Source organism: Chanos chanos, chromosome 9 (genome assembly GCF_902362185.1).
Source record: "Chanos chanos chromosome 9, fChaCha1.1, whole genome shotgun sequence".
Classification (NCBI taxonomy): Eukaryota; Metazoa; Chordata; class Actinopteri; order Gonorynchiformes; family Chanidae; genus Chanos; species Chanos chanos.
The window spans coordinates 18,016,449-18,029,076 of NC_044503.1; the positions used below are offsets into that span (position 1 = coordinate 18,016,449).

Below are 12,628 nucleotides of genomic sequence, written 5' to 3' on the forward strand. Positions count from 1 at the left end.
TTTATCTCATTACTCAGGACTGTACACCATAGTTCTAGACAAATAATAAGACTAACTTGCATATGCATTGAAGGGATTACATGGTAGTCATTCTAAATGACTGTTAGTATCTATAATTTTTAATAACTGGTTTTATCAATTTGGTTTTGCAAACCATATTTTACATGCTGAAAGACATAATCACAAAAGTACAAAATTAGATGTTATTCTATTTAGAACATAGCACAATACATCCCTGGGTCTTAGTCATTATTCACTAGATCAAACAGAGTTACAGAGTTACAGATGAGCTATTCTCCCATTGAATCATATTACATGACTGGACACTGCCATTGTATTTCATCGCTCTAATTACAATGCTTTGCTTCCCTCTGCTGGCCAAAGCTCAGAAGCTCTCAAATACACACACTCGAAAACACACGCTCACAAACTCTCTCTCTCTCACTCTCTCTCTCTCTCTCTCTCACACACACACACACACAACACACATATACTCTTACAACATACACACACGCACACGCACTCAGTATCATTCTTATATCGGCCAATAAGAGCTGTAGAAGGATGCTTTGGCGCTAGGCTTGCGCTGTGTGCTTTGGGTACTGCACTGACATTGACTTAAATGTCACTTCTAAAAGTTCCGTTTGTTTTTCTCATGTAGTCCTCAGAACAATGTGGAATGTGAGTATCAACCAGTGGAATAAATCATTAGTAACACGATAAGTAGTTGATCATAGTTCGTTAAAACGCTTGCTAAAAGTCTTTCACCGTCTACTATGAGGTGAGCGTGGTTAGATTTTCTTTTGCTAGTTTTTTTTTTTTTATCTTAGTAGAATAGCGAAGGAACGCTTAGACCCTAAATTGCTTTCTATTCATATTCATAGACCTGCAGTGAGAATTCGTAGTGGGAAATAGCACCACTGAAGGAACCTGATAGCTCTATTTAAATGCAGACATTAACCGCACAACATACCATACGCGTTACTGTATGTCTGATATGGCTCATCGTCGTCTGTGTGTCACACTAGGTGCCGCCTACAAGAAGATACTCCCACGACGAAACAGACATGTGGACCACCGGCCAGATTCCGTCCTACCTGCACCGCTGGGGATCCACCGAGGACATCATCGGGATGCCTCAGTACAGCTCTCCGCGCCACGAGAGGCGGCGGAGCAGCCCGGCATCCTACCACGAGGAGAGCCACCCTTATCGCAAACGGAGGAGATCCGAGGACAGTGTGCACTCGCTCAAACAGCTGCCGCGCGTGGAGCGCTATGAGGACGACTTCAAGTGCTTCAGCCGCGACGAAGTCATCAACTTCATCGACGAGACGCCGCTCCCTAGCCCCCTGAGGAGCCCACGCCGCGCTTCCGCCATATCTTTAGTGCCCGATACTTACGAGCAACACATTATTTTGCTGCCGCATTTTCCCCTCACGCACTTTGAGCGCGAGCCCCAAGCATTACGCCGATCCTCAGAGCAAGGCAAATGCCCGGTGCTAATCGAACAGTCCCAGGATTCATCCAGATCGGACGGTAATGGCAGGGGAAACGGGGAGGGAGGCGGAGAAGGACCAGGGGGCTGTGGCTCCAGTAAAGGCTGTCGAGAGCACCACAGGGACGGGAAGGGTGTATCAGAACAAAGGGCGCCAGGACCTAGCTCGCGGACAGAGGAGCAGTGTTCTCAGAGGGCCAGGACAGGGCAGGACCAGGGCGCGACCTGGCCAGACCACAAGCACCTGACAAAAGTGGAGAGTAAAGGAAGCACAAATAGTTTTATAAGCTCTCCCTCAGCATCCTCTGGATATATCACATTTCATTCTGACTCTGTCGGATCTGCTTCTTAGGGTGTGGAACATTTTAAGACGATTATAATTACAATTATTATCAATATTATTCTTATTGTTATTGGTATTATTGTTGTTATACAAATGGAATGCCTTTATATTCTAGGCACCTGGGTGTTTGGGTATTGTCTTCAGAAAAGGTTGCTGGATTAGGGCCTAGATATTTTATCATGTGATATGCTATCACAGCATTGCTTTCCTTGAATTGACATGTATACTTTAGTACTGACACTACACAGAAAATTTATGCCCTTGCATTTCATGTTTATTTCATTTAAAGATGATAGGTCACCGCTTGATCAGTGCACCATAGCTTTTGGTAAAACACCAACACTGACGACTCTTAATCTGATGCTTGTCACTCACTCTCGTTTGTTTTTGCTATTTTTGATGTTGTGTTTTCCTTTTGATAAATGAATTGTTGTACAAGAGAGAAAAACATGCATTTTGTTACATTTTTTTGCACTTGATTATCTAAAGTTTGATTGAACGATCAGCATTTCAGGATGCAGTCATTTTTTGTTGCCCTCTTGGGGAATTTGAGATATCTTTTACAGTAGTTTGGCATAACCGCTGTTACAGCTTTATGTAACAGACAGGTTTTCATCAAATGATTTTTTCTCTGCTTGATGGTGAGAAACTGAGTAAATGTTCCACATAGAAGATGACTTGTTAATGTCCTCATAGAATAATTTTCATTCTCTTGAAGCCATGCTTGAGTTCACATAAAACTTCAGATGTACAAACCCACAGCACATGTCCCAGTTCAGTTCATTTTCAGGTATCAAATGCCTACAGCAGAAGAGTTAGAGGGAGTAAGGCTGAGGAGCGCATGGGGGAAAGAGTGGTCCCAGTGATATCTGAGATTCCATGACCAATCTGAATCATTTGTAAGACGTCTGGCTATCTCTACATTTTCATCAGTTTACATCAACCCCAAACAGTGGTTTAAAACTCATCAGTAGTGCCCTGTGTTTCTGCAATTTCACATATGATTTTTTTCGTTTAATCTCATCCAAACTACCCTAGGCATTTTCAGGCATAAACCTCTTAAGTGCAATCTGGTAAAGAACTTTGGACCAGTCTTCCTAGCTGTACTGGGTTAATATTTATGAGCTTATTTGACTTATTATTTGTGTAAATTTTAGTCTACATATTTAGGAGTGAAATGATACTTCACACTGTTACCAAGGGATGATTCCATATGAATGTATTAACAATAGCTTGGTTCAGAACAGCAGAGAAATAAGACAGACACAGGTGTCATGAATATATTTAATACCCATGATTTGACACATATCAGAAACACGTGGACAAGGCCTCATATTCTATGTGGTAGAGAGTCCTCCTTCAACCTCAGCATTTCCTCAACTATTCTAAAGTGATGTAGCACTGTCTCATTTCTTTGGGCATTTTGACGGCTACACTCCCTTTCTTATTGTCAGTGAAACTGGTGACACTCAGTATATAGAAATGACTTGGGTTGGTTTAGTGATTATTAATATACAGTAACTTCACTTTCTCACTTCTACTCTCTGCAGAAGAGTGTACAAATGCCCCTCCTGTTCTGCTTTTTTCTTTTTTACGTCATCTTCTTCAGCTCCAGGGAATTCCCTTTCCATTTTAACTTGAGATGAAGCTTGATATTTTATTTTCTCTCTCTTTCCTGTGGAAGCTGTTCCTGTCTGAGAGTAACTGATAATATTTTGATGTTTTGTTGCACAGATGATGGTTCTTTTTGTAAATTTGAATACAAAAGAATTCACAGCATTTGTTTGGAACTGTTGAAAGTGTTTTTCTTTTGTTGGTTTTTGTTTTGTTTTCTTTTTGCATTTGTAAAATAACAAGCAAACAAAAAAATAGTAATCAGGAGATGTTTTGGTGTTCTGAACACAATGTTCAGACATGTTGGAGAAACATTTCATTTTCAGCAATGTTCACACTTTTTGAAATATTTTGGATCAAATAAAATAATAAAACAGGTCTTTCAAGACTAATTTTTCCCCCAAGACTAACTTTAACTGAGACAGGTTCTTGGACATTGCATGCTGAATTCCATTATGATTGGGTGAGCATCCAAGGACATGCCTACCAAATCTCATGAGAACCAGTCAGGACACAGCTTGCCCATGGGATGCTGAAACCTCATTGGCCATACAGGACACATTCAAACCTCTGGGCTGTGGAAGGTTTTACTTATATAAATGTCTGAAGAGTCCCTCACTTCATCCTGTGGTGTTGTGCCCCCTAGTGACTCAAAAACACTTTTTTGCAAGGCTACCATGTAACATGTGGGCCAGGTTTAGGGGGGATCCAATGTTAATGAGACAGAGATGTTTTCTTAAAATGGTCACATCTGCATGCAGTGATTGTCGATGGCCATGTGGTTTGAAATACTATGATTTGGCCAATAACTTTTAATGGAACACTTGCCTGTGGCTCTATCAGGTAAGAGAAGTAAAAATAATGAAAAATAAAAAATGAAACATATCAAAAGCAGTAGGGTTTCAAGCAGCTTTTCTGCTTTGACCCCAATAAAACACAATATGTAGTAAAACAGAGGGACACGGAATAGGGGTGCAGACTGTCAACAGCAAGCAAAAACTCAAGTATAGTCCAGTATGAAACCTTTGATTTTGTTATAAAAAGAGTGATATTGTAGGCAAGCTGAGAGCCAGTGAATTCCGCAAAGCAGAACAGCTACACAAAAGCCTCTGTCAGTGCTTTGTGATAGAGAGATAAGGGTTTAAGGGAAGGGTGGAATAGCTACACAGGATGGAGTCAGGCCACTGAGGGCCTTGTGCGTTAAAGGCAAGATCTTAAAGATCAGTTCTAATTTTGGTGGGGAGCAAGTGTAACAGCTGTGATCTGGTACGAATAAGAAACCTAATAGCCAAGATCTGTGTATTGGTGAGAGTGAAATGAGTGAAAAGCCGCATAGTCATTAACAGTAACATTACAGAGTCCAGAAGTGACATCATGAGCATGTAGCATTAGGGATTAAATCAGACAAGCAACTGAGGGCAGTGTTTCCAAGGTGAAACAATGTGGTTAGAACAAAGTAATAATGTAGCCAATATTATTAACACAGTATTCAAGGGAAAATGAAGAATTCACGAAGACCTTCATTTGTAGACAACAGAGAACTCCTCTATGAAGAAGTCCCCCAGAAGAGCAAGCCAGTGTTTTCTGACCACAAGCTTGAACTCATTGTGGTCAGTGCTGAACTTGAGCTTGATGGCTACAAACAAGAGCATCAACTATTCAGTGCAACCACTGCTCCCTGGTCTTATGTTTCGCAGGATTCAGTCAGGCACAGAGGACATGGAGAGTGTATTATCAGCATAACAATGGATTATTAAAGCATGATGAAAAATGATTACATCCAAAGAGAGGATGAAAACAACAATCAATATGTGTCCCAGCACAGAGGCTTGGGGAGTTCCCTCAGTGACAGAGGCAAGGTAAGAATGAGAGTGAACAGGGGCTGGTGACTGATCAGCTGGTCACCAGTTGAATGAAAAATTAATCTGCATCTGTGTAAACCACGTAGCACACAGAATATTCAGTCATGTCAGAAATATTCCATCTAAGTGTTTGATTCCAGTTTGGGTTTTCCATGTTCTTTGCCTTATATTACAGCAGACTTCTGCCACAAAACCTAGAAATCTACGAATTGTGAACTGCTCAAAGGAGAGTAATAACAGACTTATGCCATATGCCTGCTTCTGCTTTGACATGGTGTTGAACCAATCACAGCACACACTAGGCAACACTGAAGCCTCAGACACTGCAGTAAAACTGTTATGAGCACTTCACTGAGCACAGCAGGCCTGTAGCTTAATGCAAATTACAGACCCATTTCCCTCCTTTTCTCTGTCCTTAATCTCTCCTGCCCCCACCTCACCCTTAAAGCCAAGGTTACTTCAACAATGCCCACAACAGTTCTCAAAAATTCTTTTAAAATCAGACGTTTTAGGCTACTTGGCGCATGTCATCCGTATGCCTCACTGACGTGTCCCACTGAAATTAGCTACATTCGAGAACTCTGCATGTGGTTCAGGAAGGCAGGCTGTATTGTTTGTGCGGATTTGAACGTCAAATATTCACAGCGCAAGTCCTTAACATGGTGTTTTATCACAAGAATATAATCAAGAATAATTCACCGCAGTAATTCTGCTCTGGACACATTTTCTCCATTAGGACTGGGAAGGAGAGAGAAAGGCATTAGGGGAAAAAGCAGGTGTTTTGGCGTGTTTCTTCCGGATAGTTTAGGAGGCATTTCTTTGCTTCTAGTCTGCAGTGGAAGGTCTATGCCCTTGAAAGACTTTGAGGCGTGTCAGCAATTTTCCTCGCTGCAAGGTGCCATCCTCTTCTCCCCGCAAAGGCATTTTAAATGACACATGGGCAGTATCTTGCGTTTTAAACAAACAGTCCACACTCTGAAGATTATAGCAAACAATAGGTACTTGATTATAAAGCATTAGAATAAAAAAAATTATCTGAAATTAAACGTTCGATACGAAAAAGTTGTTTAAGTTAGGAAAGGAACTAAAAGTAGTAACCTACTGTAGATGTTGAAATATTAAAACAAAAACTCTAGTTAAATTACGCTTTAATTCAATTTTCATGTTTATATATAGAGGCTTTGGTGATAACATTAAGTCCTAACTCGCATGCTGGCTCGCTTGGCCTAACTCGCATGTAGGCCTAATTGGCAGCAAATTGCCCCGTTGTCCAGCAAGGAGGTACTTTGCGTGCCGTTGATTCGGTTTTGTGGCATGTAATTGGGGATGACAGGAATGAAAACCATTACAAACGAATTGTCCATGAATAGCAGCATCTCACTTTGTTTCTCCATGCAAACCACACCGGGGAAGCAGAATGTTCCAGAGTTTAAAGGTCTTCCGCTGCTCTTGTCTGAAGCCCTAATATACCCTGTCAAAAAATTGGTCTCAATGGCCAGTTAATCTCTGCAAATTTTAGTCGGAAATGTAATGCACAAAATTCAGTTCTGCGTTGTACTGAACTTAACCACTACCAGTGGTCATCAGCAGTACGACGACAGACGCTGATGTCACATCAAATAATTCAGTCGCGGACAAATCGAATTCAGTTGCAGCTCAAGTGACAATTGATCAAATGACCGCGGCGAGCGGCGAAAAATATCTTTTTATTAAAAGACAAACATGGATACAGATGCTCACTTCATTTCCAGTCATACACAACATATTTTATCTTTCTATAAGCCTGTATTCACAGACAAATGATAAGTTAAAGTGATTAGAAAGTTTTCTCCTTTAACGAGAAATCGGTCAAAAATCAATCCCATGAACACCACCGAATAATTTCACAGTAGCCTATCGTATTTCAAAATCTTGTTTGTTGGTCAAACACAATGTATTAACGTATTAACATATTTTTCTGAATATGGCTTAGGCTATATAGTTGCTCTCTACGTATGTTTTTTTTATGCGTGGGCATAATCGCCAACGGATTTCAAATTTGTCAAAGTATGTTCTGCAAATTCAAAGATTTTCAAAGTAATATTGCTGTTCAGATAAAATGGATAAAATTTACTTGTCAAAAGCGTGAAACACCGCCATGTAGGCTATGTGTATCTTTTCTTTAACATTTAGTTCCGTATGTTCATACAGTTTGTCGGCGCTGTCCACGTCTGAATAAACCGAAAATATGTCTTAGCATTTATTAGCACATGTTTCTTGTGTGTTATGTTAGACAATGTTTATGTGCGTCTCAAATTTCTGATTTTCATGACGTGTGCATAAGGCGACGTAATGGCAAATAATTAACAGAGAGACGAAGAAAGTTTATTCATTGAACATGTTTTTATTAGCATACATCTGTACAAAATTATACATAATCTAAAGTAAGATCTATTCAGTGCAACATTAAGGTTATCTGAAAGACTAGGCTATAAGCATAAACATTGCCTGTTTGTTTACAGTGCCACGTTGTCTATTTCAGTATTCATTCATTCATTCATTCATACATTCATTCGTCCGTTCGTTCATTCATTTCACCACGGCCGCCAGTAGTTGCACTGCATTACTGTAACAGATTCGTTTCTGCAATGATTAACAGTAACACCTTGGTTTCTCGGATATCGCTCGTTGTGAAGACGATTTTCTTGTTTGTTGTTTACGGCTGTTGCTGAAACATGTGGATGCTGCGTGAGGCTGTTTTCAGTCGGCCCGGAGACAATGTCATTATTCTTCGTCCGATTTTGTGGCAACTTTGCGCAGTTTATGGGACAGACTGCGCTCATTTCAGATACAGTCGCTTCAGAGAGTCTCTGTTTTGCGGCATCCTGTGTCGGGGCGCTTCCTTCACTGTCCATGGTGCTGGAAACCGGAACTCGTCCCTCAAGAGACAGAAGACCTCTTGACAGATGCACTAACGTGTTTGAACTGCGTCCTGCGCAGGAGTCGTCCATAAGCAGATACTGATGTACGTTGGTAAGACAGCTTCGGAAGCCAGCTTGGTAATCAGCAAAACCAGACATAACTGAAGGTCCTGCGAGACAAGAAAGTAGGAAAGGAAAATATGTGATGTTAATCTGAGGGAAGGATTAGAATCATCAAAACTTCACCCCCATTTTTGTAGTTTAATGATTTGAAAGAGTGCTCCCAGTTTAAGCAATTCACAAACATTTAGTGTCGTGAATGATTAAAATCATGGTCAGGTAGGAGTGGATTTTGACCCACCTCTCTGTACCCTCTGTAGATGCCTCAGGTATTTCACAGTTAGCTCAAGAATATCAGCTTTTTCCAGTTTTCGTTTGCGTATCTGGAAAAAAAGAGCAATCGTGCTAGTTATAGCAAACACGCAGAAAAATATATCTTTCTTAGGAATAGTTTAAACGACAAATTATCTAAAATGTTTTCGTGAAATTGCACATGGTAAGTTCACATACATTATTAGAGTAACAGTTTTCCAACAGGGATTTCAGTTGTTCTAAGCATTTGTTGATCCGCGCTCTTCTCTTCTTCTCCATCAGTGGTTTGGAGACCTATCAGAACAGAAATAAGACTAGAGTAAGTTAAATCCAACCACGAGTCTGTACCGGGCAACGCACCATAACTTAATATGTTTTGGTTAGATACACACAACAAAATTGTGAGAACATACCTTTTTCATGTTCAAGACTTTTGTCTTTATTAAACAGTCTGATGCCGAAACCATTTTGAATTTCAAAAATGAATTTCAGATTAATTTGCTTGAAGTAATCCACATCGACTGATCTCTGCAGTTCGAGTGAAGGAATTCACTCTTGCAAGTCAATTTATAAAGACTCACTTAACATGTCAATGGACCGTCTGCCTATCCGTGACGCGCCAAAATGAGCATCAGTGGTTTCATTTGTATTAACCAATCAACACCCAGTTCAAGAACACACATCTCTTGGACATTCTAGATATGCATTTCGAAAGCAAAGATTGGTCAACACACTGTCAGGTCTACTGTAATGTTCGGTAATGCATCCATTAAGGAGGGATTTTTCGACTATCCTTAGTTTATAGTTTTTTTTCCAAAACAAGAAGAAGAAAGAAAGAAAGAAAGAAAGTAAGAAAGAAAGAAAGAAAGAAAGAAAGAAAGAAAGAAACGTGCCTTGCGTCCCATAAGTAGGCTATACGTGTTTTTTTTATCATCATCTTTAATTAATTTTCGAAATCGGTATTTCAAAAAACCAAAAACAATCCACATTATACTAAAATTCAATCTTGGAAATGCAAACAGCATCGAGAGAACACAGACGCTACTGTGTGGGCTGAAATTATACCGTTCAAAATCACCATAAAATGGGAAATCATCTTACAAATAGCCCGTTGCGCTTTTGAGCGACTTGTACCAGTTCTTGCCATTCAGTCCTTTTCTTTGAGTTTCACACCATGGGGGTCTGAGGCAGCACCGTGGAAATTCTGCCCATGTATTCACAACGGGGCGATTTTCTGCTTGTGAGAACAGATAGCCATATCACTTCCACACGCTGTAAGGGACATATATTTCATGGCTTGTCCCTGAAAACCTATCAAGCATTAGAGTTAAGCGATGGATAATCCGTCCTTAAAATCTCTACATAAACCAGTGTATGACAAAATAAAATAGTATGTTCACACGCCTTGTACAAAACAGGAGTGAGGTCCTTACAGTGCGCGGACCGAGGCGAATCAGAGGAACGCCTCCTGTCCTGGGGCCCTCTCCTTCCGATTTTCCACACTATGGTCTCAAAAAGACCAGGTTTTGGGAAAGTCTTACACACTTGCGAAGGCACAGACTTTGACCTGCTTTCCACATCACCATTACTAAACGTTCGCCTTAGCGTATCGGGTTGGGGCTTGGACGCTAAGACAAGTTAACTTACACAAATCATGCTGTCATTACTGCTGAATCAGGGCCTGAAAAGACACAGTGTTTACAGAACAGAAAACTGAGAGGATCCCATATTTGTGAAAGTGAGAAGTGGCAGAGGGACTGAAAATTTGATTCAAACGGTAGACACGCGACAGCATGAATGGCTCTCTTTACTCAGAGTGGAAAGTTGCCTAAGTCGGTTGAGTTAGATGAGTTAGATACAATGGACCTGTTTAGATTTCAGTTGTGACCGGAGAGCATGAAGAGGGTGAGGACGCGCATTACCATTTCTGCCCATCCAGTCAAGTGCCTTTGAGTGGGAATGAATAGGCAGCAGTACATATAGGATGGAGAGAGAGCCTATTGATCTATTCTCCAGTCTGTTTTGTGCTTCTCCAAAATGAGCCCAATCAAAAGAATCCCTCCGCTTTCAAACAAAAAAGCACATTGTTGTGGCCTGCTTTGAAAAAAAGCCTAGTGCAAAAGAAGACTGGGAAAAAACGGGCTGTAAACTTTGGGAATTCGTCTCATGAGCATAAATAAGCTCCCTAACTTGTTTTGAGATTTAAAAAATTACTAATAATACATTTTTTAATTTCTGAAAGTTCCATTTGAATATTAAACTCTTTGACATTCGCAAACGTACACATATCTTTACACAAGCTCTGAACTAAAACTGGGAACTATATAGTTTATGTGTTTCTCTGTAGTTTTTCCGTACAATAAATGATGCAAGGATGTTGCAGATTTAATTTACTGTTAAATGGACCTAATTTTAAATGCAGCATTCACAACACACGAACGTGACGTGTGACAGATTTAATTGGACGAATTTACCTCTAACAAATTAAGTAACTCGGACAGTACAGAACAATGTATTTGGTCCCCTCACAACACCAACTGAGAATGCACCTTAGGCTATTGTGTAATGTTTCGCTAAATCTATAGTGGCAGGCTAATTATAAATTCCTCACATGACATAAATTGGCTAAGAAACACTTCGTGGAATAGTTCTTTCTGCTATAGCTATACTGTAGGTTTGCTCTTTTCTCCAGACTCCATTACACAAGATGGTTTGTTAACATCTAACGGTTATTAAGATACACGCAACGGCCCATTATATGTGTTTTAGATAAAAATTCGCATGTAATGCACCGAAAAATTGGCGCTACACAGTGTAGCTCTGGGTTTTCAGACGGCATAATGCAGTAAATCAGTATGAAATTGGAGAACAGCTCCTCTGCGCATAAAAGGCTGGTTCAGCTCCTTTGTGCTACGCGGCTTGGTATTATCACGCATTTTCATGGTCGAATGTAACGTGTTGTACCCTGTTGCTCAATTTTGCCAGTTGAAACTGCAGTTTAGACTGAATTTACACTGAATTAAATTGTCCACAGTGAGAGAGCGAGAGTGAGCAGAGAAGGACAAAGTGAGGATGGAGAAGGATAAATATCACAGAATTAAAAAACAGAACAGAGAAAAGCTTTCAGTCTCGCACTGTTTGACTGAAGTTGGATACATTTTTACTTCATGTATCAAAAGAAGACTCATCATTCCCAAAAGGGAAATATAATATTATTGAAAAATGAAGAAGTGCTTTGGGGGTTATGTGCTAAGGCAGCTCTTATTTTCTATTAGGGGAGTTCCATAAATAACAATCTAACAGGAACGACTTGTGTCCACATTTGACATAATAATGACATGAAATGAAACAACAAGTTGAGTGTATGTTTATCAAAGCCTTGTAAAGCCCTAGATCTGTTCTCACTTTCTCTCTTCGTAACTCATTAACCCTCGAGGCCTTTTGTTATGCACGTTTGACAGGGAGATCCTGCAGTAATTGGAGCATTCTATGACTTGTTAACAACAATTAGTGAAGCAATTATACAATTACCTGCAATAAACTTTTTCTTTTCCAGAGGAAAACTAGTGTCCATTAGCACGTGAATGGCAAGATAAAACACAAGGTGAAAGTGAATCATTGAAGAGGCGCGCGCACGAAAGGGAAGCTTATGTGAAATGCAAGTTTATTTTACAAACCAGCGGTGAAATATTCAAAATACTAAAAATGAAATAGTGAAGTTGTAACTGAAGACATCCAGAGGCAGATATTTGCATGAAGACTTGAATAAATAATTATTTAATTTCGTCCTACTGCTGCTCTTGATCATATTGGCCTAATACGTGGAATGCAAAATGTCACAGTACTGCGAGAAGCTGGTCTGACGTTGGTTCCAAAGACGAACAGAAGTGGCTAAAATAGGGCCATGTCTCCGAACAGGATCAGGTCATCTGAGAGCGAAGCAAATTGGAGAACCGCCTCAAACCTATTCAGAGACCAAGCACACACCAAGAAGGAGCAAATGGCATCCCACAAAAAATTCACAAAGCCCAGGTTAATCATA

The 12,628-nt window shown here is 40.2% G+C and overlaps 1 protein-coding gene across 1 annotated transcript in view; it reads left to right on the forward strand.

Annotated features, from left to right (window-relative positions):
* The window catches only part of gpr153 (G protein-coupled receptor 153), a 31,002-nt gene extending 29,155 nt beyond the window's left edge, over positions 1–1,847 (forward strand). Inside the window, exon 5 of the mRNA XM_030785025.1 lies at positions 1,029–1,847. Within this exon, the coding sequence (XP_030640885.1) occupies positions 1,029–1,847 (819 nt within the window). The remainder of the gene's footprint in view (positions 1–1,028) is intronic.
* The last annotated feature ends 10,781 nt before the right edge of the window (positions 1,848–12,628 follow it).